The 26,687-nt window shown below is 56.6% G+C and overlaps 1 protein-coding gene across 6 annotated transcripts in view; it reads left to right on the forward strand.

Annotated features, from left to right (window-relative positions):
- CASZ1 (castor zinc finger 1) overlaps window positions 1-23,629 on the forward strand; it is a 151,207-nt gene extending 127,578 nt beyond the window's left edge. For 5 of the 6 annotated variants that reach the window (XM_084786697.1, XM_084786698.1, XM_084786699.1 and 2 more), the window contains 16 exons: window positions 1,566-2,400; window positions 3,410-3,478; window positions 5,005-5,095; window positions 5,805-5,969; window positions 6,954-7,126; window positions 7,354-8,225; window positions 10,427-10,559; window positions 10,810-10,873; window positions 12,056-12,210; window positions 12,356-12,478; window positions 13,341-13,676; window positions 15,098-15,296; window positions 16,075-16,246; window positions 17,907-18,058; window positions 18,169-18,310; window positions 20,820-23,629. In XM_084786697.1, the coding sequence (XP_084642823.1) occupies window positions 1,566-2,400; window positions 3,410-3,478; window positions 5,005-5,095; window positions 5,805-5,969; window positions 6,954-7,126; window positions 7,354-8,225; window positions 10,427-10,559; window positions 10,810-10,873; window positions 12,056-12,210; window positions 12,356-12,478; window positions 13,341-13,676; window positions 15,098-15,296; window positions 16,075-16,246; window positions 17,907-18,058; window positions 18,169-18,310; window positions 20,820-21,925 (4,787 nt within the window). In that variant the 3' untranslated portion in view covers window positions 21,926-23,629. The remainder of the gene's footprint in view (window positions 1-1,565; window positions 2,401-3,409; window positions 3,479-5,004; window positions 5,096-5,804; window positions 5,970-6,953; window positions 7,127-7,353; window positions 8,226-10,426; window positions 10,560-10,809; window positions 10,874-12,055; window positions 12,211-12,355; window positions 12,479-13,340; window positions 13,677-15,097; window positions 15,297-16,074; window positions 16,247-17,906; window positions 18,059-18,168; window positions 18,311-20,819) is intronic. The other variant, XM_084786696.1, reaches the window with a different exon arrangement.
- Window positions 23,630-26,687: the final 3,058 nt, after the last annotated feature.

Below are 26,687 nucleotides of genomic sequence, written 5' to 3' on the forward strand. Positions count from 1 at the left end.
CCCATGATGGCCCAGAGACTCTCCTTCCACATCCTGCTGGGCTTTCTCTCTTGCTAGGGTACCCTGCTCCATAGGCTCCCCTTGTGGTACGCTCTGAGACTCCTAAAGCTGGCAGGATTGGTTGGAGTCAAGAGTCCCCTCTGACCATGCTCTCAGAGCCCCTAGCCTAGAGCCTGGCTGCTTTGCGTGTGCCCAGGTGGAGAGAGCACGGAGGCAGGTAAAGCATGGGAGCCTTGGGCTGTTGCATCTCGCCGGCCTGTGTGCTGGCCTGTGACCTGGATGCTGGGAATAGCCCACAGGAGATGAAGCGCAGGAGGTTGGTGGAGAAATGAATGGACTCCAGTATGTTGGGGACTGTCCGTCTGCTGTGGTGACACATTGCGTGTGGAAGAGGCAACATGAGGGGTTCCCTTTGCTCTAGCCCTGCCGAGGCTTGTCCTGGAGCATGGGTACTGGGGCTTGGGGTAGTGTGTGTGTGTGTGTGTGTGTGTGTGTGTGTGTGTGTGTATGTGTGTGTGTGTGTGTGTGTAGAATTGGGGGAAGCGTCTGGGGGGGGTATGGATGTAGTGTGTATATATAACATGGGTACATTATTATGGGTATGCATGTAAATGGAGGATGGGAGAGTGTGTCTGTGAAAATGTATATGAGAGTATGTATGTGTGTCCTTAGGGGACAGCGGGAGGGAAGGGGAGGTGGAGGGAGAGGAGAGACGGGGGGGGGGGGGGGCACAATTCTCATAGTGTTGGGTGTGGATGGTGGGGAAGTTGGACCCCCTGCCCTCAGGCCTGTTACCCTAGATCCAGAACGGCTCCGCCCTTCACTCTCTCAGGTAACCCACCCTTCTGTGTGAGCAGAGGGGCTGCAGGGTGACCAGGAGGTCTGAAGAGCTTGTCCACCATACACATCGTGGCTCCAGTGGTGGTGGTGGCCGCTGACAGAGTCTGAGCAGGCACACTGACACAGTCCCTGCCTCCACCCGGCTCTGTTACTGGGGGAAGTTTGAAGAACTTGGCCAAGAGGGTCAGTCACATCCTGAGGCATCGTAGGCCAGTCCTTCATCGGCCCAGGGCGTCCATGTAGCCGAGCAGACCCCAGACTCACAGTGGCGTCCCTCCTGACATCTCGTCAGTGATCCCCAACACTACCTGTTCAGCTCCTCAGGACCCTGTCCCCGCCTCAGGAGGCAGGTTGGGTTCTTGCCTTAGTTCCAGTAAAATGGCTTCTCTTTCATATTAGGCCAAGGCGAGAGAGCGGAGACATTTATGAAACTTTGTTTAATGTACTGAAAAGCCATCGGCCAGAACATTTAGGAAATTGATTTTCCTGGCATTGATGAACTCGTTTTATTTTACCCCAGTATTAATTACTTTTTTTTAAAACAAATTAATTTAAGAGTCGTAAAACCTAACAAGTGAGCCAAATGTCCATAGATCATGTCCTGCTCCGCCCCTCCCCACATGGGTCCCCTCCCTCCATGGGTGGAGGCTCAAGGTAGAGGGGCTTCTCCGGCTCCTTCTCCCCTGCTCCCTCCCAGGAATGACCCGCCCCTCTTTCCCCTGTAGGAGAAGCCTCCTCCCTGAGGGACTACGCTGCCTCCACCATGACGGAGTTCCTCGGCATGTTCGGCTATGACGACCACAACACCAGGGATGAGCTGGCTAGAAAGATCAGTTTCGAGAAGCTGCACGCAGGCTCCACCCCTGAGGTGGCCGCCTCTTCCGTGTTGCCCACCTCTGAGGATGCCCTCAGCAAGCGGGCACGATTCTCCAAATATGAGGAATACATCCGTAAACTCAAGGCCGGCGAGCAGCTTCCCTGGCCGGCCCATGGCAGCAAGGCTGAGGACCGGGCAGGCAAGGAGGTGGTAGGTCCCTTGCCCAGCCTACGGCTACCCAGCAACACTGCCCACCTAGAAACCAAGGCCACCATCTTGCCGTTGCCGTCACACGGCAGTGTCCAGATGCAGAGCCTAGTAGCCCGTGCCTCCAAGTATGACTTCTTCATCCACAAACTGAAGACGGGTGAGAGCCCGAGGCCCCAGAACGGAAGCACTTACAAGAAGCCGTCCAAATATGACTTGGAGAATGTCAAATACTTGCACCTCTTCAAACCTGGGGAGGGTAGCCCTGACATGGGCGGGGCCATTGCCTTCAAGACAGGCAAGGTGGGGCGCCCCTCCAAGTACGACGTGCGGGGCATCCAGAAGCCAGGCCCTACCAAGGTTGCGCCCACCCCCAGCCTGGTTTCTACACCCCTCACCAGTGTGCCCAGTGGTCCCAACGCGCCTGGGCCGGGGCCTGAGCCACCCGCCGCCCTGTCCTTCAACACTCCTGAGTACCTGAAGTCAACCTTTTCCAAAACAGACTCCATCACCACGGGAACTGTCTCCACTGTCAAGTAAGGAGCCCCCCCCACCCCCCATTTCTCCCCCTTCTCCCTGCCCCAACCACAAGCCCTGGGTCCAGACTGGATAGGGAGACCTTCCTTCATACCTGCAAGGCTTACTGAGTTGGACACAGCCACTTGTGCAATTCGATTGCCATGCATGTGCTTGCATGCACACATGCACATGCATGTGCACACACGCGCGCATGCACATACACACACGCAGCCACTTCTGTGCCCTCACCCAGTGCTCTTGCATATGGCACGTCTCCTATGTACCCTCACACTGTCACACACCCTCTGTGCATGCCTTTGCCCACTGGCACAAAGGCTGTGGTTGGTTAAAAAAAAAAAAAAAAAAAAAAAACAGCTCACTCTGGGGTGGGGGTAGGGGACAGGGTCCAGGTAGGTGGCCTTGGCTCCTGGTTCACAGCCTGGTCCATGGAAAAGGCAGGAAGAAGATAGACAGTTAGGTGAGGGTACCTTCTATGAACTATAATCCAGGGCAGAGGACTGGCTGGGATGTTAAAACAATGGGTCTGGTAAAGCCAGACAACATCTTTTCCTCTGCAACAGCCATGTGGGGCCTACAGGTCCTGGAGGCTGTGAGGCAGGCAGATCCAGCTGAAACTCTTTGGTATGAGGACGGGAGGTGACTGCTCACACCCTCCACATGTGTCCAGTACTGCCGTCCTCTCCTGTCTCCTCTCTGGCTGCCTGGTGTTTCTCCTCAGCCATCAGCCTGCTTATTTGCATTACATGCTGGGGACCCCAGGCCCTGGCTGCTACCCAGGCTAACTGCCTGGCTGGGCCCTCCAGCCCTACCTGCTCAGGGTAGCACACTCCTGTCAGAGGTGCGTTAACAGAGCTCCTCTGGGCTTCTGCCAACAAACTTTTTCAGTACCACCCTGAGTGCCTCAGAGTGATTCAGGGCCCAGGGCAGGGAGCTGCCCATCGGATGCTCCTGGGGCCTGAGGCCACCCCCATCCGCTAATCGGCTGTGCCCTGTGTGTCTCACCAGGAACGGATTGCCCACAGATAAACCAGCTGTCACCGAAGATGTAAACATTTACCAGAAATATATTGCCAGGTAGGCCCTTGGGGAGGAGCCTGTGGACAGAGGTGGGGGGGAAAGCCAGGAATGCCCAAGCACTGTGGACCCACCTGTGCGTTAGCTCATCCGTAGGGCTAAGAGGCTGTTTTCTCTGCATCTCCCATCTCTCTGTCTTTAATCTCCCCCAGAGAAGCTGCTCCTGTGTCCACCTCAGACCCTCCCTTTTTTGGGCTAGTGCAGGCAACACAGTCCTTAGGCAGCTTATAACCTAAGTAGAGCCAGGATGTAGGGAAAAGGCTTGGTACCAGGCCTGCCACAGGTGAGCGCATGGGGCCCCTCTGCGGCTGACCTGGGTCCTGCCTTCACGTGGAGCCTTAGAGTGCAGACCACAGTAGAGCGGTTGGGGTCAAGGGAAACGGACAGCCATTCTCCTGCCGTGGCCTGCTGGGATCCCACAGGGGAAACCTTGATGAAGCCAGACTTGAGGTCCATCCTGAAGGAGCCAGGATTGGCAGGTGAAGATCCGTCTCCATGCATTCCCCAAATCGAGCCTCTGGAGGAACATGTGGCAGGGGTCACACCCTGGCGGCATCTGTCTGTCTTCCTGTGGCCTTCCATGTTCTTCTTCGCCCTCCGTCTTCTCTTTATTGTTATTCTCATCATTACTATTAGCGCCTCGGCAGATGGCCCTTTTGGCAGCTTCCATTGAAATACTGATTGCTGGTGGCTTTCCCCATATAGTGGGGCTCGTGTCCCCACCCCCATACAATGCGTCATGCACGGAAGGGAACAGGCTGGCTGAGTACAAGTGCCTCCCCAGGGCCGTTGTCGTTGTGGCTGGCTTTTCCCAGAGTGGCTTGCAGCGTCTGGCCATCACCAAGGCTGTGAGAGCCACGCCCTAGCACATCCAGGCCGGGAGAGGGGCCATTCAGCGGCTAGCAGTGCAGGACTCTTGGCCGTGCACTTGGCTAGAAAGTGAGCTCCCTGCCCGCGGGAAGCCAACCAGATGCTGTGCTTTAAAAATTCATAACTCTGGACTGTTTCAAGTGTCAGGAAAAGCCCAGAATGCAAAGAGAGAGAGAGAGCCTCTAACACTTCTCCGCAACAGCCCAGGGTTGGCCCAGCCAGGGGCCCCTCCCCGGGTTGAGCTACCAGGATGGTGGGTGGAAGGTGGTCAGGCCACTACCTGCTGAAAAGGCCTTTGGGTTCTGTGGGGCTCTAGGTCTCCTCTCTGGTCCATCCCTTACTCTGACTAGATGCTGTGGCTCATCCCAGCTGCTTCTTCCCCACCCGAGCCCCGACCTCTGCCCCATCTGGCACTGCCTTCCAGGCAAGTGCTGCAGGCAGGCCTGGGATCCCTGACAGGTCTAAGCACTGGCTTTGGCTTTCCCAGCCTCTGCTGTTTCACCCTGGTCCCCCCTGTATTTCCACCCAGGCCCATTAAGCCCCAGAAGTACATCTTTGGGGCCGGAGTAGAAATAGCTGTTCGGGCCTGGGCTCTCACAGAGTCCTTTCGAGGACTGGCGTCCCGAGATGGCTCTGACCCTCCACTCCATCTCCAGGTTCTCCGGAAGTCAGCACTGTGGCCACATCCATTGCGCCTACCAGTACCGAGAACACTACCACTGCCTGGACCCAGAGTGCAACTACCAGGTACGGGCCACACTGCAGTCACCAGCCAGCTCAGACCCTTGCTGGAAGTAGGTGGGGCTGGGCGCAGGGGAGCCCTCCAGTTGCCACCTGAATTTTACATGGATAGGCAGAGGGCACAGACTAGCTGTCTGCCGTCCCAGTAGGGCCTGCAGCAGCCATTGGTGTCTCAGAGGTGTGAATCCCAGGTCCCTTTCACGGAGTCTAGCATGGACCAAGGCTGAACTTATCAGTCTGAACCGCTTAGCTGGCTGTCTTTCCGGGACCTTCAGAGGGTGGCCTTACTGCCTCATTTTCCAGATGAAATGCATGCTGAGATCACATGTTTATCGTCCCTACTGGCAAGAGCTGGGCCGGTGAGGAGGTAGCTCTGGGCCAGCTGTACATGCCCACCCACCCCCTCTGTCTTACCTGCTCAGCCTGTGCGCTGAGCACTAACTAGGTAGAGGGTGTTGTCACCCATCAGAGCCCTTCAAGGCTAGCCCAGTGCGCCTTCCGTGCTCCTGGGCGTGGCTTCTGAGTCTTTGGAATCATGCCCACCCAAGGCCGGTGTGCTGAGAACTGGCTGGGCAGTCGTGGCTGTCTTGACCCCTAAGCAGGGTTATTTTTAGGGTGACCAAAAGGCCTTGGGGGCCCAGCCCTGGTCCAAGCACTCTTGGCACAAGGACTGGGGTTTCCGGGCGTCTGCCAACTTGGTGCTCTTTCCTGGCAGAGGTTCACAAGTAAGCAGGACGTGATCCGACACTACAACATGCATAAGAAGCGGGACAACTCCCTGCAGCATGGCTTTATGCGCTTCAGCCCGCTGGACGACTGCAGTGTCTACTACCACGGCTGCCACCTCAATGGGAAGAGCACCCACTACCACTGCATGCAGGTGCCTGCTGCGCCAGCAGCCGCGGGGGTGGGGTGGGGGTGGGGGCTCTGGAACCTTCCCACTAGCCATCTACTCCTGCAGTCAGGGCCTGATTAGCCAGGACCCTCCTTTTTCTCCTGACCCAGGCTAGGGGTGGCTGGCGAGTAGAGTCACAGAAGCTCAGATGTTGGCAGTGTCTGGTGGCCAGGGTGGGGCCTTCCCTGTTGCCATACTTGGTGTGGGGGAAATTCAGTGAGCTGTTTATATAGACCGACATTTTTCGGGCTTTAACACCAAGAGCAGCATTGCAAATGATTCCTGCAGAGGTTTTTTGTTTAATTCTTTGTTTTAATGCCACACCGAGTCTGGGCTTTTTCAAGGTGTCAAGCCCAGGAGGAGCAACTTTGGGTTGCAAATAGCAGCCTGCATGCCTCCCCCGAACTTGTCCAGGGGGGGTTGTTATGGCCTCTCTGAAACAGACCGGTGTGAGGAGAGGGGGGGCACCCTCAGGGCCTGAGATGGTGCAGACACTGGCACAGCCCAGTATTTGAGGGTGCTTTTTACTCAATATGGCAACATTGCCTGCCTGGCCCAGCTACAGTGGGTGGGAGGGCCCCATGCCCAGGAGCCATCCACTGTGGAAGTCCTGGGGATAATGGTGACCTCCAGGGTCCAGCCGATGTCCAATCCTAAGGCTTTAGCAATCGAGTCACCAGCTAGGACCCCCAAACCCATCTTCTCCAGAAGGTGGGTACCTCGCCCGGGTCTAAAAGTATACAGGGTGTGAAGACAGTCCAGTACTCTGCAGACTGATCACAGACAGCCACTCCCTGGGAAGGTTGTGGGGGTCACAGCTGGGGTTAGCCTGAGGAGTCTGAAGTTTGAAGGTGCCAGGTTTCCCTGAACAGAACCCCCATGGCCCTGGCTCCAAGCCACAGTGCTAAACTCGGTTGACCCGGGAGAACCAGACTTGCACCTTTAAACCACCATCCTGGCCCTGTGCAGGTGGGGTGTAACAAGGTGTACACGAGTACCTCAGACGTGATGACCCACGAGAACTTCCACAAGAAGAACACCCAGCTCATCAACGACGGCTTCCAGCGCTTCCGAGCCACCGAGGACTGCGGCACAGCCGACTGTCAGTTCTACGGACAGAAGACCACGCACTTCCACTGCAGGTGAGTGACTGGACGTGGAGGAGGGGCCGGCAGGGGACTGTGCATCACCAGGGCCCTTCTGGGAGTAGAGGCAGGCGGCAGGACTGCTTAATGGTCCTGCCTTGGTGTCCAGCCTGAGTCACCATCCCTCCCCCCGGCCCCGCCCCCGGCCCCGCCCCCTGGCCCCGCCCCCCGAGGGACCACTCCTCCTGTGAGACCCTGTGTCAGTCTCCTCGTGTCCCACGCAGGCGCCCTGGTTGCACATTTACCTTCAAGAACAAGTGTGACATCGAGAAGCACAAGAGCTACCACATCAAGGACGACGCCTACGCCAAGGACGGCTTCAAGAAGTTCTACAAGTACGAGGAGTGCAAGTACGAGGGCTGCGTGTACAGCAAGGCCACCAACCACTTCCACTGCATCCGCGCCGGCTGCGGCTTCACCTTCACCTCCACCAGCCAGATGACCTCACACAAGCGCAAGCATGAACGCCGGCACATCCGCTCCTCCGGCGCCCTGGGGCTGCCGGCATCGCTGCTGGGCACCAAGGACACGGAACACGAGGAGTCCAGCAACGACGATCTCGTGGACTTCTCTGCCTTGAGCAGCAAGAACTCCAGCCTCAGCGCCTCCCCCACCAGCCAGCAGTCTTCCGCATCCCTGGCCGCTGCGGCTTCTGCCACCACTGCTGCCGCCGCTGCCGCCGCCGCCGCCGAGGCTGTACCCGGTGCCACCAAGCCTCCCAGTAGCAAGATGGCGAGCCTGCTGCCCCAGAGCCTGTCTGGTTCCATCCCCCTAGCACTGGCCCTCTCCAACTCAGGCCTGCCCACCACCGCACCCTACTTCCCTCTCCTTCCTGGCCGTGGGAGCACCTCACTGCCCGTGGGCTCTCCGGGGCTCCTGGGCCCCATGTCCTCTGGGGCCACGTCCTCGGCGACCCCTGACATGCCAGCTCTGGTGGCCTCCGGAGCTGGAGACTCGGCCCCCGCAGCTGCCACCTCTCTCCCGGTGCCCCCTGCCTCTATAATGGAGAGGATCTCTGTGAGCAAAGGCCTCATCTCGCCCATGATGGCCAGACTGGCTGCGGCCGCCCTCAAGCCCTCTGCCACCTTTGACCCAGGTGAGCAGGCTGGGCCCTGCCCAGTAAGCAAGCACACTTGGAAACTGGCAACTCCCTGTACTCAGACTGGGGCGCACGGGGCAGGCTGCGCTAGGGTCTGCGCGGTCCACGTACCCGCATACCCCGCCCCTCCCCCACCCCCAGCAGCTCCTTCTCTTTGCTTGTTCTCTGTCTCTGTCCTGTTGGCTTTTCTCTTCGGGGGTTCCCTCACTTTGGCCACTCACCCAGGGGCTTTGTGGTTCTCTGTATGCGGAGCGGGTCGGTAGTCCCTGTCTCTGAGCGCTTGGGTGTTCTAGTGGCACCAGTGAGTCCCTGAGCAGAGCTACCCCAGGCCACCTCTTCTCTTGGCTTTTCTCTAGCTGACGTGGAGTGGGACGTAAGCCTAGGGGATGGGTATTTGCATCCTCCCCCTGGGGACAGCACTACCAGGCCAAGAGGTGACGCGCGGGGCTTTCCCTGCTGTCTCCCTTCTCTTCCTCCTCTCTTTTTCCTTATTCTTTGGAAGGTTCTTTCTTTTTTCTTTTCTTTCTTTCTTTATTTTATTTTGGTTTTTCGAGTCAGGGTTTCTCTGTGAAGCCTTGGCTGTCCTGGACTCACTTTGTAGATCAGGCTGGCCTCGAACTCACAGTGATCCGCCTGCCTCTGCCTCCCGAGTGCTGGGATTAAAGGCGTGCGCCACCACGCCCGGCTGGAAGGTTTCTTTCTTTCTTTCTTTCTTTCTTTCTTTCTTTCTTTCTTTCTTTCTTTCTTTCTTGTTTTCCCTGCCCCTCTTCCTCAGAGGGTAACCAGTGCTATTTGCATTCCTGGAAAGAGTTCAGCTCACACCTGGGATGTGGCTCCTTTCGTTCCTTCACCGGTGCTTACCCAGGGTACCTTGCTCAGCTGGATGCTGAGGCCAGAGATAGGAGCCCCGCCCTGTGGAGCTGCTGGGACTGGGAGAGAGATCTACTCCCAGGCCTGTCCTCAGCAGCCTGGCTGCCTAGCCTTCGTGCTCCGCTCCCATCCAAAGCCCTCTCAGAGACAGCCAAGACTGAGGGCCCCTTGCACTCACTTGCGGCTGTGATCCCACCTCTTGAGGCTCTTAGGTGGACATTTTCCTCTGGAGCCTAGAATAGGTAACTTTGGGAGCTACAGTAGTGTGGACCCTCCCGAGGGCAAGAAGTTCTCTAGGTTCCTGAAAGGGTCACGGCCCAGTCTGAACCGCTGTCTTCCACTCCAAGGGTGGGTGGGGCCTTGCTGTAGCTACACTCCTCTAGCCAAGGGCCTGCAATAGGGCCACTGAAGACTTCACACAGGCTACCAGACTGTCAGGTTATTTTCCCTGGACAGATCTCTCCCCCTCGTGTCCCCAAAAAGAAAGGTCAGGTGAAGGGGAGGGGAGATGTTTCCCTTTGTTTTTAATAAAATGTAACTTGCATCTTTGGAGCAGCTCTCTGTAAGCTGTCGTGCCTTGGGGGCAAATTCATATTTCAATCACTTGGGGATTGTGGGAGCAAGGCTCCTGGATGCCACCCTGTCAGCAACTCCTTTGCCCCTGCCCCTTCAGCCTCCGTGGCCTCTTCCCAGCAAGCTCCCCCTGTACCCAGTGAGGCATCCAGGGTGGGCCTGCAGTCTCTGCCCTGGACAGCTTGACAGACTGTCGAGGTCACCTAGGTTGAACCACCCTGATTGGCCGTCAGCCTCGATAGCCCTGACACAGCAAACGCCCTCCTCAGGCATGCTCAGTGTGGACAGGGCTGTCGCCTCAGAAACAGTGGGCAGGGACTACGGAGGGGCCGCTCCCAGTCCGGATCTGCCACTTTCCCTCAGCATTAACAGAGTCTTTAATAAAAGCTTAAGCGGCAGCCCCACAAATCGACTCTGACAGTTGGTGGAGGAAACGAAGGGCCCCTGTCCCCGCCCAGACCCCCTCCCCAGCCTCCCCCTCTCCTCCTCCAGGAGGCCCTAAGCCAGGACAACTTTGACATAATTTTGCAATAATTATCACTTGAAGAATTGCCACACAGGGGTGCACGTCACAAGTGATCTCGTCAGCGGGAAGAATCGCTGACCAGCAGCCAGTCCTCCTGGGGCCCCCCCTGCCTATTCGGCCCACTGCCCTCCCTTTGGGTGTGGAGGAGTGGGGAGGGGGGGGTCACTAGATTTTGTGCCTGAGCCCCTCTGACCCCATCTTCCCTCCCCTCCCCTCCCCCCCCCTGCAGGAAGCGGGCAGCAGCCTACCCCCACCAAGTTCCCCCAGGCCCAGGCGAAGCAGGAGCCTGACAGTGCTGGCACCCCAGGCCCCCACGAGGCCTCCCAAGACCGCAGTCTAGACCTGACTGTGAAGGAACTCAGGTGAGGCAAGGCCTGAGAAGCTCCCGCAAGAGCTGCCCTGGGCCCCAGAGAGGTGGTCTGGGCCTGTTATTTTCAGCTAGCCCTGGGGGAACCAAGCTGAGCCCACCCTCCCGTCCAGGGTTCACTCTGCCACCGAGCAGGTGCAGCATGGAGTGGACACCTCAGAGGCCTAGGCTGGCTGGGAGGGAAGGGCCTCTGGGCCTGGCCCCACGGATGTCTGAGTTGAAGCCCCTTGGTTTGTGTGTTCTAGTAATGAATCAAATGGCCACGCAGTCCCGGCAAATTCATCTCTTTTATCCTCGCTTATGAATAAGGTAAGAGCCATCCATCACCACCCTCCCATTTCCCCCACCCAGAGAAATTAAAGCTGGGCTGGGGGGCTGGGGGGGATGTGTTTGTTTTTTAATGTTTTCCCTCTAATAAGATGAGTTTGTACCATTTAAATTTTGAGGCCATTTTTCATCGAATATAATTTCAGAGCCACTGCTTACAAATTAATTTAATGAACTGGCTGAAGAAATATATTTCAGCCCCTGACACCTTTTTTTTCCCTTCGGATAGAGGGCTCCAAAAGCTTCTCCAGAACCTTCTAACTTCTCTGGCCCTCAGTTATTAATGTTATTTATTTATTTTATATATTTTTGTTTGTTTAAAAGGGGGTGGGGAGGGGGAGGCTAAATTGGGAGCAAAGCATCAATTTCCACTTTTCGGCTTGAGTAATGGTCGCGGACGCCATCCGGAGAGGTCGCTCCAGAACATTTATTTTAAATAATGCAGGGTCTTTGTAAATTATACATCATCTCAAATATATTTTCCCCTTCACATGATAAATTTGACTGCAGCAAGATTAATTTGGTTACTGTACACAAGTGACTGGGTTGAAGAGGAAGGTTGGGTCTGGGCTGGACCGCGTGTGGTGGTTCCAGCAGGGCACCGTCGGGCAGCACCTCCACCTGCCGAGGCCCCGCTGCCTGTCCTCTCCTGGCTGCTCACTTGCTGTCCTCTGCCCTCCTCTGGCCACTGCTTCCTGTTCCCCTCACGTTCCCCTCCTCTGCATTAGCAGCAGTGAACCTGTTTGCTCTTATGCTGTGAGACTGTCTTACTGTCCTTTCTGTGGCTTTTATTCTCAAGGAGTTCATGGGGGTTCACACACACACGCGCGTGTGCGCGCGCGTACACACACACACACACACACACACACACACACACACACACACACACCACATCCCTCCTCCTGCATTTCTTTTGAATACTTTCTGGCAGGAGACTAACCAGGGAGTAGCAAAGTCTAGGGAAAGATTGGGCTGCAGTGTGTGGCCCGAGGAGTGGCCTCTACTTGAACGATGGCTCCATGGCAGGCCACAGTCTTTCAGCTGGGCCTCCTCTCTCTCGTCAAAACCAAAGGGGCATGTGTGGTCTCTGCTCCCCAGCACCACAGGGCTGAGGCATTGTCGTCCTGAGGTTCCCCGGCTCCAAGCTCACCTCTGTCCTTGCAGATGTCTCAGGGCAACCCCAGCCTCGGAAACTTGCTGAACATCAAGACGGACGTGGAGGGGAGCCCCGCCGGGGAGACCTCGCCTTTCCTGGGCAAGGCTGTGAAGGCGCTAGTTCAAGAGAAGCTGTCGGAGCCCTGGAAGGTGTATCTCCGCAGGTGAGGGCTTTTTACAAAGAACGGCGTGTGTGTGTGTGTGTGTGTGTGTGTGTGTGTGTGTGTGTGTGTGTATGTATGTGTGTGTGTGTGGCCAGGGCACCATTTCTTACTGAGACCCTCTTAACTGGTGAGCTCCTCTGACTAGGTTTGGTACCAAGGACTTCTGCGACGCCCAGTGTGACTTCCTCCACAAGGCCCATTTCCATTGTGTGGTGGAGGAGTGCGGTGCCCTTTTCAGCACCCTGGACGGGGCCATCAAGCATGCAAAGTGAGTGAGGGTCTGGGGTGGAGAGGGTGGGGGTGGTCCTTACAACAGCCCCGTCCATGCTAGGCCCTGGGCCTGGTGGAGGGATGGAGGTAGCGCGAGGCCTCTAGCCACTCTCCAAGAGATACCTCACCCCGCCCCCACCCCCTGCAGTGGTTATCAGCCCACATACCTGAGTTCTTTATAGATGCTACCCCAGGAAGGGGACAGACTTCCCTCAGTGTGGGACACCAGGCCTGCTACCTGCCAGACCTAGTGGACCAGCTGCCCCCGCATAGTTCCCTGAAGAGTGTTTGGAAAGGCCAGAGCACAGTGGGAAATTCAGGGATCCTGGATGCAGGCCTTTCTAGCACCATGTTAGGCCTCTGTCTCTCCTTTGACCTGATGACCTGCAGCAACTATGGTTTCTGTAGAGTTAAAAGGCAGTGATGACCAGCGGGTGCTGCCTGTGACTGCGCTCAGAGCTCCTCTAGGTTCCGTGCCAGGCTTTCCTCCCCAGCTGCTGCACCAGGGGCTACAGCCCCTCCTCCCTGGGACTCTTGAAAAGGGGTGGGGTGGGGGGACCCTGAGGAAACAGGCCTACTCTCTGTCTCTCACACACATTCCAGGTCTACACAGGAGCTCAGGAACCAAGCCCATCAGTAGATGGAGTTAGGCTCTAGGCCAGGTTGACAGTGGCACCAGCAGTTTGTTCTCAAGTCCCTCTGCTCGGGTAGGGTCAGGGGACCATGCTGGGAGCGAGGTGGGACCACTAGGCTCCTGAGTTGTCATCGGGCCCCATGAGGTGGCCGAGCATGCGGAGACAGGGAAGGGCAGTGGGTCCCCTGGGTTGACGTCCTGAGACGCCCTCTTCTGCCTCTCACAGCTTCCACTTCCGGACGGAGGGAGGAGGAGCAAAGGGAGCTACAGAGGCATCCTTCCCAGCCTCTGCTGCCGAGACCAAACCTCCCTTGGCACCCTCGTCCCCACCGGCACCTCCTGGCACCGTGGTCCCCGGATCTCTGGAGGGGCCCACTCCCAGCCCAGTCTCCGTGCCCTCCACCCCAACCCTGCTCGCATGGAAGCAGCTGGCTTCCGCCATACCCCAGATGCCTCAGATTCCCTCTTCAGTGCCTCACCTGCCCACTTCGCCCCTGGCGACGACGTCTCTAGAGAGCGCCAAGCCTCAGGTCAAACCCGGCTTCCTCCAGTTCCAGGACAAGTGAGTCCCTCCATGAGCCGGCACCTGTCCCTGTGTCTCGGGAGTGGGTGTAGCCCGGGCAGCAGGCAGGCCCTGCTCCTCACCCTGCAGTTACGCTGGCCTCTGGGACGCAGCCTTTCAGCTGTACCGAGCAGCCAGGGGGTGGGGGAATGAGGGTACAAGTGACCTTAGCCCCAGGGGTCCATGAGACCCTGCAAGGACTGGCTGTGGTGAGCTAGGTGTAGAGGTTCCACAGGAAACTTCCTGCTCCTACAAAAAGCCTATGTTCCCTCTGGGCCACCTTGCTGGCCAACTCTGTGGTGCATACCCAGGCTGAGTCGCTAGGCCATGGAGGTCATGGTGGGAGCAGGGCTTAGGCCCTTCAAGGCCCACACAGTGGTCAGGGGTGGAAGGGACCTTCTTCACTTACTGGTGGTGGTTTCTTGCGGCGAGAACGGTGACTTTGTATCATAAAGTGTGTGGCTTCCTGTTCTCAATAAAAAGTAATAAATTGGATTATTTATACCACCTGAGTAACAGCTGTCCTCCCTCTCTGAGCACCTGGGGCTGGGCCTATGGCATGGAAGGGGACAGTGATCTTTTGTCCCTCTCCTGTTTCCAGTTACTCCCCTCCGTTCCCCGGCATGGTAGCCTCCTTAGCTTCCCGAACCTGGCGAGCGCTCCCACCTTGGGTCCAGTCTTTGGAGACCACATCTTTCCACAGCCCTCTGCAGTCTAGGGGCTTCTAGCCATGGCTGCAGCTGCCTGGCGCTCAACCCTCATAGACGCTAGTGGGTGGCCCAGCACTTCCCCACTCACCAGCACCTCCACCGGGCCCCCCTGCCCGCCCCCCCAGGCTCCTAGGTTCTCTGGGTAGGTGGGCACTATAGGCCCCAGTTGACTCTGGGATGTCCCAGCAGCTGTGAGCTCTAGCAGGAATGAACACCACGTGCGCGTGTTACCACTGGTTCACACCCCACAGTAGTGGCACTTCCTGGTAGGGCTGCCTACCCATCTGCAATCTGTCAGTCAGTCACATCCACGCAGTGCCATGTCTTGCCAGCCAAGCCCTTGCTGGCACCTAGCCAGGACTGGCAGCACTATCCATTATTTTTATGCCCAAGAAGTTACTGCAGTCATCTTATCTCTAATCCTGAGGTGTGGCCTTGGAAACTACATGTCCCAGCATGCACTGCTCTGAGCAACCTATATATGGCAATCCCAATGTACCAGGCAAGAGTTCCCAAAAGGAGATAGGCATGCATGCTGGGATCTGTAGTCTCTACCTGAATCTTCCCAATGAGCAGGAAGGTGACCCCCTGCGTTCCCCTTGATTACACACCCCTGGTGACCGAGAAGGGAACCCTAACACAAACCAAGCGAGGACACTCGAGGGAGGGCTTGGGATGCCAATGACCTTCTGGGCTGTGGTTTCTTTCTAGTGATCCATGCCTGGCAACGGACTGCAAGTATGCCAGCAAGTTCCACTTCCACTGTCTCTTCGGGAACTGCAAGTATGTCTGCAAGACCTCGGGCAAGGCTGAGTCCCACTGCTTGGACCACATCAACCCCAGCAACAGCCTGGTGAACGTGCGGGACCAGTTTGCCTACTACTCTCTGCAGTGTCTGTGTCCCAACCAGGTCAGTGAGGCGGAGCGGGGAGCCCTGAGGTCCAGGGCGAGTGCCTTCTGGCAGGGAGTCCACTTTTCACGCCATTTTTAACTTGGCATGCGCCAGACACTGGAAAGGACACTCACTATCTGTCCCCGGAGCCCCTGGAGGCCCTTGGGCAGGGGTCCAGACTGATGCTCAGTGGGGGAGGGGCTGTCATTTCAGCCCTGACTCCCAATGGTGACTAAATGCTGTCTCAGCCACTGTGTGTTTGACATCATCCATGCCCATCCTGGAAATAGCTATATGCCTCCTTTCCCCAGAGGCCTAGAATTTTAAAATAGGCTCATTACAATAAAGAAATAGAATAGTCCATGCCTAGGCAGAAAAAGGACAGATCAGGTTCACTTCAAAGGCCTAGTCCCAAGATTGGTAGGCTGTGTGAGCAGTCACAAGTAAGGTCTAAGTGTACAGAAAAAGATTAGTGATTAGCGATGTCTACCAAGGTTTAGGCCTGTTCAGAGTGAAGAGTGCTGGGGTAGATTAGTGATGTCTGTCTAGGTCTGGTCATCCAGGGACAAACTTGAAAATAGAAAAAATGATGTCTGCTCTGGGTGCGGCATTAGCAAAGAGTCACCCGATTGCCAGGTAGGATGTTTTAATGAAGTGACAATACTACTTTCATGCAGTTGTGTTTCCTAACTCTGAGCATGGGAGAACACAGGTGCAAAGAGCCTTCCACGGCCCAGAGACAGGAGCTCACAGATGCTGCCGTCTGTCCTGACGTTTACCTCTTGCCTCCCTGAAGCACTGTGAGTTCCGGATGCGCGGACACTACCACTGCCTGCGGTCGGGCTGCTACTTTGTCACCAACATCACCACCAAGCTTCCATGGCATATAAAGAAGCACGAGAAAGCAGAGCGGCGGGCAGCAAATGGGTTCAAATACTTCACCAAGCGCGAGGAGTGCGGAAGGCTAGGTACCCCGGGCCAAGCGTGGGCAGGGACTTCCAGTAAAGTTTGCACTGTGGCTCTGATCCCTGGGGTTCTGGTGGCATAGAGTACCTTTCCGGGTACTGCTGTCACTACCCCCAGCCCCATAATCTGTGAAATATATGACAGATGTCATTCTCCGGGTGTTGTCCAATAGGCTGTAAAGTGTACTGGTGTTGAGCAGCTCTTCCTGCCCAGACATCCCAGTAAGATGGTGAGGGTGGCCCTAAGTATTGGCCTCACCCCAGGACAGCACCCTCGTAGACACTAGTGCGTGGCCCAGCTCTTCCCTACTCACCAGCACCTCCACCGGCCCCTGTCACCCCCCCCCCCAGGCTCCTAGGTTCTCTGGGTAGGTGGGCACTGTAGGCCCCAGGTGACCCTGGGATGTCCCAGCGGCTGTGAGCACCCAGGCATCCTGGGCTTGGCTACTCTTGATCTCCTTTTCTTTGAAAAGGAAAGAAACAAGACTTAACAGTCCTGGGAGCTCTGTAATCTTGAGGGTCTTGTCCAAAACGAGCCGAGTTTGTTCATCCGTCTCGGTTATTTATTTACCTTTTTAAGCATTTAGCATATGCTTACAAGTAAGCTCGGTGCCAGAAACCTGTAGTCAAGCACATTATGGGCTCTGCGGAAGTACACTGAACAGGAGACAGAGGCCACTGGTGATTCTGAGCTTGGTGGCAGGTGTCTCTTGATGCCTCTCCCGGCCAAGGCACTGGGGGTGCCTGTAGGGAGGAGCCCCAGTCCTGCCTTCTAGCCTCAGGATGAGGCAAACTTCTATGGACATGCAGATGAAGGCAAGAACCTTCTAGGAATAGCCTGGAAACTGGAAGCCAGGCAGCAGCAGGTTGACAGACGCAGTGTCCTCAGGCCAGGCCTCTGCTGTCCTGTGTGACGTCAGGGTGCAAGGGCCTTGGGGGAGTCCAAGGAGGCTGCTGCCAGCTGCTTCTGACTCCTCTCTAGGTAAAGGGTGAGGCACTCCAAGTTAACTGCCAGAAGAGAAAAAAAAAAACAAGCCTTCCCTTCAAGTGTTAGTTCAGAAAGGACCTATGGTCTGAGGAGGGCTAGTAGCCACAGCAACAGTGTCCACACCTGGTGGCCTCTGCTGTACCAGGCTCGACTTACAGCTGTCAGGGGATTGTGGAGTTGTCCTTATTTACTCAACTTTTGGTGGTTTTGGTAGTCGCTGGGGCCAAACAAAGCTGGGAGATGACATAAGACACCTGGCCAGCCCGGTACCATGGCAACGGGCAGGCCCTCGCCTGCCCTTAGCTGATGCCATTTCGGTCCTGCCTGCTCTATTTGTTCTTAGCCTGGAGCAAAACACAAGTGGGGGTTGGAGGCAGGGTGGAGGCCAGCTGACCAGTGATCTAAACAAAGTGGCTTGCTGAGAAGTCCCTGAGGGTCCTTTGCCCCGAGCTGTAGCTTCTCAGTCAGTGAATGGTGCTTTTAGAAGTAGGGCAAGCCTGCCACCTGTCCCCGTGGGAGCCAGAAGGGAGGCCAGGGGTTAGACAGCCTGGCAGCCCTGGGCTTCCTGGGATGAGTTGGCTATAGGTATTTCCGTAGAGAAAGCACATTTCCCCCAAATGCCTTCTGCCTGCACACTACCTGGGGAAGCTCATGCTGACATGGTCACATCTGCAGGCTGCAAGTACAACCAGGTGAACAGCCACTTCCACTGCATCCGAGAAGGCTGCCAGTTCTCCTTTCTCCTCAAGCACCAGATGACCTCACATGCCCGGAAGCATATGCGGAGGATGCTGGGGAAGAACTTTGACCGAGTGCCCCCATCCCAGGTGAGAGCCGAGGCCGCGGGACTCAACTATCAGGTGTGTAGGCCGGGCTGCCCATAATACCCAAGGAACCCGTGGGACACCACCTTAGGGCCCCCTCTCCTTTCTTTCAGGGTCCCCCAAGCCTGATGGATGCCGAGACAGACGAAGGCATGGATTACACTGGCTGCAGCCCTGGGGCCGCGTCCTCCGAGTCATCCACCATGGACCGCAGCTGCTCCAGCACCCCTGTAGGCAACGAGAGCACCGCAGCAGGTGAGGGTCCCTGCCGCGTGAGCCGTTCTTGGGACAGAAGGCTGGTAGTCAAGTGGCGTCCAAGGAGGGTTAGACAGTGTGCAGCAGACCAACTGACCTGTAACAGCGTTGGTCACTGAGGCCCCTCCTGCCATCCTGCCTAGGTCGCTGCTGTCCTCACTCCAGGGCACTTCAGTTTCCCCAGAGGAGGGACCAGGGCTTGTCCCATTAGCCCTCAGAGAAAACAGCATAGCCCCTGTGCCAGCCCTCCACCCAGAACCCAGGGACCCTGAGAGGCTCCTGCCTCCCGGCACTGTCCTCAGCAAGGTCCTCCCTGGACGTCTGGTGCCCACCGTGACCTCTGCCCACACCGCAGCGACCAGTCTCTCTCCTCTGGCCCTTCCTCCCTCCCGTCTTCATTGTCCTCCTCTGCTCATCTGCCCACACATTTCCATACTGCACTTGCTGGTGCCATTGGGTTTCTCATTTGCGCTCTTTTCGTTTGTTCTTTTGTTTTGTTTTTGTTTTTCTGCTTCTCTCCACCCTCTCCAGGCTGCCCGGTTCCTCCTCCTCCTCCTCCTCTTCCTCCTCCTGCCGCGGCTGGTGATGAGGCTGCTCGAGGGGCCGCCGCCGCAGCGCCCACCCTGACTCCACCCTTCCCCCCGGCTGTGCTCCAGCCACCCCTCCCCCCCCTCCCATGCCTCTTCTCTCCGTCCTGTCTGTCATACTCTTTGCTCAGTGCCACTCTGGGAGCCAGCCGGGGCCTGGCGCACCCCATCAGCAGCCCGCCCATCACCGCCACTCCAACTCCAGTAAAAAGGGACGCCCCCCTAGTTCAGGATGCTGCAGGTAACTCATACATGCCTCCTTGCCAGTGTCTGTCACCCTGACTGATCCTCAAGGCTATGGTCCAGGACTGGACCCTTTTCTGTAGCCAGCAGAGCTAAAGACAGGGCTACTCCACACCGCTGGCAGCCAAAAACCATAGAGAGCAGATTGCCACGGCCAGAGTCCTGCCGGGTGACCTGTGAGGTCCTTCTCCTCCTAGGCCCTGTGAGGACAGAGCCCGCTGCTGTCCGCAGTTCCCTTGGGAGCTGCCCAGGTTCAGAGGGTTCTGATACTGGTGTGAGCCTCCTCCCTCCTCCAAAGCTGGACAGGGAGATGAAACCGATGGGACCGAGAGGCTCGCCACTGCTCAGTGGTAGACAGATAGCCCTCGCCGTCCCAGCCCCATGGCCAGTGCCCTTGTGGGGATGCTGTGCTTGCCCTGTTCTTCAGGTAGACCTCACCCAGGTCTCTAACGAGCCACTCCCGTGTCACGTGATGCCTCAGCCCAGGTGCTGTGCCATCACCACGGTGGTGGCCCTGAGCAGGGCACAATGGGTCCATGCACTGACAGCTCTGTGGCTGCATAATCGGTCAGAGCCCCTCGACTTCAAACTGCAGTGCTCTGTCCTCCCCCCCCACCCGCCCACCCACCGGTTTCCAGGCCTGAGCTGCCCTTTGCCCTCTGCCTGGATGCCCCTTTGCCTTCCCAGCCCTCTGTTCCTCTTCATCTGCTGAGCGTGGGTCACTCGGTCATCTTTTCAATATACTATTGCAGAATTTTGAAGGCAGGAGTGATAGGTAGCCAGGCACCCCGGGAAGGCTGAGGGAGGAAGATGCCTCCATCTACCCTGGGCAGGGTCAGGCCTGGGATCTTCTGTTCTTGGGGAAAGAGTGATGGAATGCCAGGGCGGGCTGCCTCTTCCCCATGCCTGTGTAGCCAGCTGGAGGTGTCTTCAGGTGGCCACAGTCTTCCTCATCCCTGAGAAGCAGGCTAGGAACAGGGTGGCCAGCAGAGAGCCTGGATCCCTGCTGAGCTGAGCAGGAGACACTGCTTTGTATTTCCTGGGTCCCTTAGGCCAGGCAGAAAACTCCAAAACCTTAAAGAAACTTCTAGTATCAAGGAGAAGATACTTCTAGGGGCAAGGATTTACAACCCCACATGGCCGTAGGGCATCAGCATCCCTGCTCTCAGGAGGCAAGTCCCCTGCACAGACAAACAGGCAGCCGGAGACTGGATAGCTGGCAGGAAGGGAGCCGGCCTGTCCCTCATTAGAGGCAGGCGTGTGATGGCGTCCTGGCCTGGGTCCAACTTGGGTAATTACACTCAGCCGACCTAGATTCCCAGCTTCCCCTTTCAGCTTCAATTAGCGCTGGGATGTGTCCTCACTTCCCACCCAAACTGGGCAGGAAGCAGCCACCACATCCCGGCAGAGCTGCCACCGGGATGCATCTGTGGTCATCCTACAGACGGAGAAGGCAGGGGAAGCCTGGGACTCCCTGCTGCTCCCAAGGGGCCAGTGGGAGAGGTTCCCAGCCTGTGGGGAAGCCAGGGTGGTGTTCCTAAGGGGTGGGTGTCTGCTGGCCACCATGCCAAGCTCAGTGGCCCTGTGTGGGTGTGGCCCTGGGAATGAAGCCCGTGTGGTGGGCCCTGCTGCCAAAAGGGTACCCCTTCCAAGCTGACCTCTCTCTGGCCCCTCCCTAGGGAACACCATCTCCATGCCGACAGCCTCAGGGGCCAAAAAGCGCTTTTGGATCATCGAGGACATGTCTCCCTTTGGCAAGCGAAGGAAGACAGCGTCCTCTCGAAAGATGTTGGATGAGGGCATGATGCTGGAGGGTTTCCGGCGCTTTGACCTCTACGAGGACTGCAAGGACACGGCCTGCCAGTTCTCGCTCAAGGTCACCCACTACCATTGCACGCGGGAGAACTGCGGCTACAAGTTCTGCGGGCGCACGCACATGTACAAGCACGCACAGCACCACGACCGCGTGGACAACCTGGTGCTGGACGACTTCAAGCGCTTCAAGGCCTCGCTCAGCTGCCACTTCGCGGACTGCCCGTTCTCGGGCACCAGCACGCACTTCCACTGCCTGCGCTGCCGCTTCCGCTGCACCGACAGCACCAAGGTCACCGCGCACCGCAAGCACCACGGCAAGCAGGACGTGATCAGCGCCGCTGGCTTCTGCCAGTTCAGCTCGAGCGCCGACTGCGCCGTGCCCGACTGCAAGTACAAGCTCAAGTGCTCGCACTTCCACTGCACCTACCCGGGCTGCCGCCACACGGTGGTGGGCATGTCGCAGATGGACTCGCACAAGCGCAAGCACGAGAAGCAGGAGCGAGGGGAGCCTCCCGCAGCCTCTCCGAGTGCGCCCGTCAGCCTGGACGGCTCGCTCACGCTGGCCGCCGAGCAGGGCTCGCTGCTCTTCCTGCAGACCGCGGCCGCAGGACTGGGCCTGCTTGGGGACACGGGGGACCCCGGCCCACCTGCCACCGCCCCCGGGCCTCGCGACGGCCCTGCTGCTCCCGCCCCCGCTGCTGCGGCTGCCACCGCCGCCGCCGCCGGGGAGTCCTCCCAAGAGGACGAGGAGGAAGAGCTGGAACTGCCAGAGGAGGCCGAGGACGACGACGAGGATGACGACGAAGAGGACGACGACGACGACGAGGATGATGATGATGATGACGACGACGAGGACCTGCGCACTGACTCGGAGGAGTCGCTGCCCGAGGCTGCGGGCGAGGCGGGCACGCGGACCCCGTTGGCGGCCTTGGGTGGCCCAGGCCCCGCGCCCACCGCCGCGTCACCCTAGCCGCCGCGTCACCCCAGTCCCCTCTAGAACTGCTCTGTATGTGAACCCCTGTGTACAGACTCCGCTGGGCCGCCCCAGGGAGGGAGGCGCCCTGGCCCCGCCGGTGCTTCCGGACCCCGAGTCCGTCTCAGGGCAGAGGCGGGGACCCTTCTGGTGCTCCGGGCCGCCCGCGCCCTCCCAGCCCGCCCGAGCGGGTGTTCAGGGAATAGCAGGTGCTGTGTCCTGGTGGCTTCGCTGGCCTGCGTTCCTCTCCGTGCCCACATTCGAGGTCCTCCCTCTGGGTAGGACCCCTGCTCAGGGGCTCCCCCAGGGGGGTCAAACGGGTTGTGGGGACGGCAGGCACCTGTGGCATCTGGCTGGGCCCTCCTAATGCAGCTAAGACCTCCCCCTGACTCGGGGGAGGGTCAGCACGGGTGACACTACAGGGATATGGAGGGAAAGTCGTGGAATCAGCAGCGAGTCGGCATCCCCGCCCCCAAGCTGTGGTCGGGGTCTGGTGGCACTCAGGCCCCAGCCCACCCTCCAGCGAATTGAGGGAGGCTGTGGCCCAAAGTAGGCACAGCTGTTGGGGGCCTGGAGGCGAGGGTCTCAAACAGGAAGTATGCGACTGTATTTGGCTTTAATAATCAAATGGGGGGTGGGGAAACCCAAGAAAGTTGTACAGTATTTTTCCTGTAAAGGTTATTATTCTACATAGAACAAAAAAAGGTGGGAAAAAGAAAAAAGAAAAAAAAAAAAAAAGCAGGTGCGAGGGAGCTGAGCCCCGCCTCCAGACCAGCCCTGGGATTGGGGACCTGAGTGCAATTTCTCCTGTGGAATTGTTTAGCATTTATTTTAAGAGGCCTCCGTTTGAGGCTTGTCTTCACACTAGCACTGATGGGGGCTGCGTGATTCCAACTTTTAACTTGAATTTTGTAGAGACAAGGAAAAAAAAAGGACTATTCTCTTGATACAAGTTTGTAGCTAATTTATCATTTGAGGGGTTTTTCTGTTGGTTATGCGTGTGGCTTTATAGGGCTTTCTTTTCTTCTTCTTCTTCTTCTTCTTCTCCTTGGTCCAGTTTTGTTTTATAATTTTGTTTGGGATGCTTTTATGCCGGTGCAGCCCACCCAGATTTGGTTCCTTTTCCAAAATTCCCCCTTCCTGGAGGCAGTGAGGCCACCTAGACACAGCACAGGGCTCACCTGCAGGCACGAGGCCAGAGGCCGGCTCCAGTCTCTCTAGGGCCAGGCTGCCTGAGGCCAGGCTCGTGGTGGAAACCTCTGCACTCCAGGCACTGGCTAGTGTCAGGCTGGAAGCCAACAGGCCAATCCAGCAAGCAACGGAGGAACCGCCACCAGGAAGCCCTCTCCCACAGGGGGAGCCTGCCCCAATGGGACAGTGGTTTTCTTTATGAGAGAGAGAGAGAGAGAGAGAGAGAGAGAGAGAGAGAGAGTGTGTGTGTGTGTGTGTGTGTGTGTGTGTGTGTGTCCGTCCTCTTGGCAGCCAGAAAGCCAGGATCATCTGAACTGGAGAGGGAGCAGGGAGGGCACAGCAGTTGAGATGAGAGCGGCCAATTCAACAGGATTCCAAACAGCCCGGGCCAGAGCCTCCATGCTGCCGAGCATTCGCCCAGATTCTGACCCTACCACAGGACTCTGCCTCTGTGGAAGGAGTTTTGTAAAGGAAAAAAAAAAAAAACAATTAAAAGCAAACAAAGAAAAACATTTTTCAATGTAGCAAAATCAAACAAAAAAATTTAAAAAGGAAAAAAAAAAGAAAGAAAAGAAGACGCGGAGAGTGCGGAAGTCTAGCCTTTTGTAAGCTTCATATTGCACATTAGGACTATAAGCCATTGCTAGCTCATTTTGAATTTTAATGTGTAATTTTTTTGTTTTATTTTCTTTCTGTGAGGAAAATGATGCCTGATCCACCAATGCTCTTTTTAATGTTTTATAACTATGTATGTGTATATATATAAATATAAAAGTAATATGTATGCACATATGTGTGTATATATCTATATGTATATACATATATAGATATATAGAGATATATAGAGAGGTTTTGAGACAAAAACAAAAACAAAAACAAACTTCAGACCGTGAAAGCGAACTGAACAGCGCGTGCTCTGATTACTTGAATCTGGTCTCCTCGGCACCTGGTTATTAAGAACTGAATATTTTTCCACTTGAATTTAGTGCTATTAGAAATTTAATATATGTGTTTTATTTATTTGATTTTTTTTGCATGACTGATGCAAGGTTTGACATTTTCACTCAATAAAAACTGGAAAAAAAAAAACCTACCACGTTATCTTTTATTTTTAAAGTTATCCCCAAGTGATTGGCCATGGCCCAGTGTGTAGGGTGGCCCAAACACAGCCAGGATCTAAATGCCAGTCCAGTAGGGCAGGGGTGTGGGGTTCGGCTAGTGTTGTGTCTGGGCTTAAGGCCAGGTTCTCCCACTATTTGCTAGAGAGAGGTGATGCGGATCTCCTCCCCTCAGCGCCATCTGAACCCCACTTGAGGCTCAGGAATCACTCCTGGGACCTGGCAGTAAAGCCTCAAGGCTCCCCAGGCCCCACACTCGGGCCAGCACCTCCTGTGTGTTCTCCAGGCTACAGGACTGCTGCTTGGCAAGGCAAACCCTCAGCGCCTTCCTTCTTCCTGCGGGGACCTGCCCAGTCTGGGAACAGCACGTACCCGGATCCAATCCGGATGCTGGCGAGGCTCCTGCTCAGAGCACAAGGTGGCAGATCCAGAGGTATAGAGGGCCACTGGTCTGCAGGCTTCACACTAGACCTAAGCCGCTGGCCTTGGTGGCACTAGGGCCGAGGACAGCTTTCTGCCAGTCTAGATGAAAGTGCAGGTGCCACCCACATCCCAGCGTTTATGTTGTTTCTATTTACCCCAACACTTGGCAACTGGCGACCTGCCTCAGCCTTGTCATCATCCGCATCATGCCTGCCCGACTCTGAGCAGTCTCCGAGTGGCCAGAGGTGTCACAGCCTCTAGGAAGATACAGGCAGAGCCCACCCTGGTCTTCCCCAGTGATCGACGTCACACTGACTTGTCACACTCCTGCCACAGAGGACATCATGTCCCTTTCCCAAGGGACTCAAGAAAGCTGTGTCCTTGCAGTGCACTCATCCTACCCGCTGAGCCCGGCACACTCAAAGCTCTGGCTGGCCAGTGTGTGGGGGTACAGGGAGCAGAGAGTGAGCAGCCTCGCCCGCTGCTGCCAGGCTGGGTGTGTGTCTCACCACAGAGCCTTTCCTCCAGCCCAGCTCTGAGCATCCCTTCCCTTTCTGCTTTGCTCCTGGAACTCGGCCCACAGGCTATTTACATAAATATGTTTGTAACAGACATGAAAATAGAGACTTTTTTTTTGGTCTTATTAAAATGTTCAAGTTGGAACTCGCCTGTTGTTTGTGGATATCTCCATTCTGTTAAATAAAACAGTGACTAATTTATGGGATAAAACACAAGTTCAACAAATTAAAGCCATTATTGGAGCTTCGCAGGCCCTGGTGGGCTGTGTGGCCTCCCGTGGGGCCTGAGGGGAGGCAGGGAGCCAAGTCCCAGGCTCAGCTGGTGAGAGGCTGTGGGTGGTGTGGCCACGGGGCTCCCTCTGGGCACAGCACAGTAGTCAGCAGGGCAGAGCTTGAGGAGTGAAGGCTGTCTTCAGGGTAGACTCAGGGGGTCCAGAGAGTGGGGTAGTTGGGCAGTTTACTAATCTTGAGTGGCCCTCTCAAAACACACCCTCATCTTCCGTCTCTGGGCTTTCTGGGCAGACCCATAGCCAGGGGATGGTGGAACCAGCTTCCTAGCAACCTTCGGGCAGTACCCAGGGAAAGGCAGTAGACGTCCCTCCAGAGAATGGGTTGCTGCCCATGAAGGGTCAAGAAGGGCACACACCCTTGCATTAGGTACACAGCCCATGTAGATGGTGTTCTAGTCCTACCCCTAGATGGGGGGGGGGGGTTGGAGGAGAAGCTAGCTGCTGTGGGTGGCACCTCACCCCAGGGCCTAGGCCCTATGATTGCTCCCTGTGGCCTGTTGGACTTGGTACAAAATGCTGTAAAACATATTTTTGTTCTGGGGGTTTAATTAGCTGTGGTGGTGTGACACTTCAACACCCAAACTGGGACATATTCAAGAGTTTTTTTTTAACATCGAGGAATGAGTTAGAAACAGCTGTGCAGGCTTGCAGCTGGTCTCAGTGGCCAGCCTTCTTCCCAGACAGGGGGCCAGCTGCTGGAACAGGCCTTGGCCGCAGCTCAGGGTGGTGGGAGGTGTCTTCCCTGGGCAATATACCCAGGCCACTGGGCAACACAGGTATCTAGTCACAGTCATGAGAGGTGGCCACAGCTCCACAGGTGGCTTTGGCCTAGAGCCAGGGCGCAGGGATGGGCATTCTGCTGCCTAAGGACAGGTCAAGTCTCCGAGAAGAAGGCTCCCAGAGTGCTGGAATCTGAAGATCTTGCAGTTCCAAGTGGAGCCACCTGCGCCGTCCGTTCTGGCAAGAGCCACCTCAACCTAGGGGCAAGCTGACATAAAGTGGCTTCCAGGTGAGGGCAGCTGCTTGGCTTCTGTGGGATCACACCACTTCTCCACCAAAGAAGCTTACCCAGCCTGCCTCAAAACCTCTAGCCCTTAGCTTTGCCTGGAGATGCTGCCAGAGCCAGGGTGACAGGCTAGCCAGACATGAAGCCGCACACACGCCCAACTTACTTAAGGTCCGAGGGGGGCTGGAGGGACCGCTCTGCTGCTAAAGCACT

This window comes from Acomys minous (assembly GCF_964271855.1).
Source record: "Acomys minous genome assembly, chromosome: 6".
In the NCBI taxonomy this organism is placed as follows: domain Eukaryota; kingdom Metazoa; phylum Chordata; class Mammalia; order Rodentia; family Muridae; genus Acomys; species Acomys minous.